The sequence below is a fragment of the Rhinopithecus bieti genome, unplaced genomic scaffold (genome assembly GCF_001698545.2).
Source record: "Rhinopithecus bieti isolate Rb0 unplaced genomic scaffold, ASM169854v2 scaffold_2254, whole genome shotgun sequence".
Lineage (NCBI taxonomy): Eukaryota > Metazoa > Chordata > Mammalia > Primates > Cercopithecidae > Rhinopithecus > Rhinopithecus bieti.
The window spans coordinates 504,861-507,773 of record NW_016803982.1 but is presented as its reverse complement, the minus strand read 5'-3'; the positions used below and the strand labels follow the sequence as shown (position 1 = coordinate 507,773).

Genomic DNA, 2,913 nt, shown 5'->3' with positions numbered 1-2,913 from the left:
ATAATATATATTATTATTATATATATATAATGTAGAATAGTATGTGGCCGGAGAGCCTAAAATACTTATTGTGAAAAAAGCAGACAATATAGAAATTAACTAGAAATTATTAAGATAATGGACACGGAGGGAGAGTCTTTGTAAATTAAGAAGTTCTTAAGACAACATTGTTCTTATTCCAGCAGTTTTATTTTCACTTTTAATCAACTTTAAGGCTATTAACTGTTTTCTATCATTCAATATCCTCTTTTGCTGCAGTTAAAATCTGCAAAAGTAGAGTCTTCAAACTAAGATATAATGACTCTGTCAAGCCCAGTTTCAAAAAGCATGTGACAACAGTATATTGACAAGTTTAAACATATGCTCTATAGCAGAAATAGGGAAGAAATTCACTTGTTAATTTATCCATGTAAGATTTATTAAACATGTAACTTCGTTGGAACCAACAAAGCTACTTTTCATGTTTTTATAAAGTTATTCTTTTTAGATATTTAGATTAACCAGATAATCTTAAGTTATCTTAGAAAGTTTCTGCAGTATTGTTACATTAGTTCCAAGTATACAAGTTGTTTCTATGCACTACCTTCTCAATCCTATAAAAGAAGTCTGTATTAACAAAGCAATTTCTAACACATTGCTCAAAGGACACAGTAACGTTGTGAAAGGCATTTTGTTGGATTTAGTGCCATTTTAGTATCCCCTTAAAAAGTTTGACTGATGACTCTGGATATTCAGCCAACAGTGTTGTGTCAAAAACTTGCTTGAATTTATCTAAAAATTCATAGTCAGTGCTGAATCTGAACTTGTTTGCCCAAAGCAGCACCGTCCCTGGCTGGGAAAGGTACACCATGGTGGTGAGCAGCTTGTCCAGGAAGTAGTGATGGTAGACCACGTCTGAGGCTAGGACATAATCATAGTAAAAAGCTGACTTGGGAAAGTTTTTGTCCAGGTCTTCACCCCATACCAGTTCTTTCACTTCAGGAAGATGTGCTGTACATCGTAGTGTGTTTTTTAAAAGATTGTATTGAAGGTTTCCCAGGACATCAGGCAAATCTGTTGCTGTGACTTGAGCTCCTAAGAGAGAAAGAAAAATTGCAACAATGACCTGGAAACATCTGGACAACCACAGTGTACATAGACACAGGGAGAAACACAAGAAACAACTGGATTCCTTAGCCTTGGCTCTATTGGTGGGTGGGCTGGACATGTTTGACCTAATGTGGGCTGGCTAATTCTTCCCTGTGGGTGATCTTGTCCTGTGCACTGTAAGATGGTGAGCAGCCTCCCTGGCCTCCAACCACCTGATGTCAGTAGCTCCCCCACCTCACCCCACCCCCGAAATTGACAACAGAGACTGAGTCATGCCTCTGGACTCAACTTCGTCCCATGGAAACTGGTTGATTGGAGTTTATTAACCTCTCTGAAACTCAGTTATCTCTGTGGATAACAGCAGTAATTCCTGCTGCATGACATTTTTGGGAGAGTCACTGAGTGAAGTCAGGGCCAGGCACCTAAACCACAGCCCCTCATAGAGTAAGTACTTGCTATTGTTACAGTAAAGGTCTGGATAGTAGGTCAGGAATAAACAAACCTAAAATACTGGCCACAATGGAAACAAGGCCTGGTCCAGCACCAATTTCAAGTATTTTTGCATCTTGGAAATTCAGTTCCTCGGCATGTTCCTCCAAATACTGACACAAAGCCGTAGCCTGAAAAATAATTATAACTTTTCATGTGGGCATTGGAACGTTGGAAGTCAGTAGCAACCCTTTCTGGCACCCAAATTTAAATACTAAAAGACATGTTATTACATATGTTCAGTTTATATTCATAAGAACCCAAATGTACACTCAATGCCATATATAGACCTCTGAAATAAAGAAGTTATAATAAATTGCATCTAAGGAACTGGGGAAACAGATATGTTAAAATTGCCTCCATCAGATTTGCTCAATCTCCAAAGCATAGGAAGAATGGTAGATCAGCTTAGCTCTTTCAAATCAGGGCAATGTTGGGCTGAAAAAACAGCAACTTCTTCCACTGGTTTAATCATGGGTCTCCAGCTGCTTTAAGAATATTGTTTTGGCGGGGCGTGGTGGCTCAAGCCTGTAATCCCAGCACTTTGGGAGGCCGAGACGGGCGGATCACGAGGTCAGGAGATCGAGACCATCCTGGCTAACACGGTGAAACCCCGTCTCTACTAAAATACAAAAAACTAGCCAGGCGAGGTGGTGGCGCCTGTAGTCCCAGCTACTCGGGAGGCTGAGGCAGGAGAATGGCGTGAACCCGGGAGGCGGAGCTTGCAGTGAGCTGAGATCTGGCCACTGCACTCCAGCCTGGGTGACAGAGCCAGACTCCGTCTCAAAAAAAAAAAAAGAATATTGTTTTATGTTAGAATTCTTTCTTGTAAGACAGTTTTTTAAATCATAGAAATAGTTTTTTTAAATGTCATTTTATAAACTTGAACACCTCTTTCCTGACTCCTTTACCAAAATTCAGATTGGCTTAGCGCTTTGCCGTATTGAACAACAGGTTAGTGGCTTTTTAAAAAGTGGTTCTTCTAAGAAACAGACTGTTCAGAAATTGCTTCTCAGACTTCAGTGTGCAAAAAGATCCCCTGGATAGCTTGTTAAAGATGCACATCCTCATTCAGTAGGTCGAGAGTGGGACTCAAGATCCTGCACGTCTAAACAAGCCCTGACATGATGCTCATCTGCTGGCCCATGGACCCACTTTGAGTAGTACCAAGGAGATTTTAAAAAATGTTTTATGTATCAACATTTGGTTATATATATAACAATATATAACTAAGTTTTATATACAGTATAAAATGTTTTATATATCAACATTTAGTTATATATATAACAATATATAACAATCATAATATATAACTAAATTTTATATATAATATAT

At 38.8% G+C, this 2,913-nt stretch overlaps 1 protein-coding gene across 3 annotated transcripts in view; it reads right to left on the bottom strand.

Annotated features, from left to right (window-relative positions):
- Positions 1-400: 400 nt before the first annotated feature.
- Positions 401-2,913, bottom strand: part of METTL21C (methyltransferase 21C, AARS1 lysine) — a 12,339-nt gene continuing 9,826 nt past the window's right edge. For all 3 annotated transcript variants that reach the window (XM_017861588.1, XM_017861571.1, XM_017861581.1), the window contains exons 5-6: positions 1,592-1,709; positions 401-1,074 (exon numbers count right to left, since the gene is read on the bottom strand). In XM_017861588.1, the coding sequence (XP_017717077.1) occupies positions 680-1,074; positions 1,592-1,709 (513 nt within the window). In that variant the 3' untranslated portion in view covers positions 401-679. The remainder of the gene's footprint in view (positions 1,075-1,591; positions 1,710-2,913) is intronic.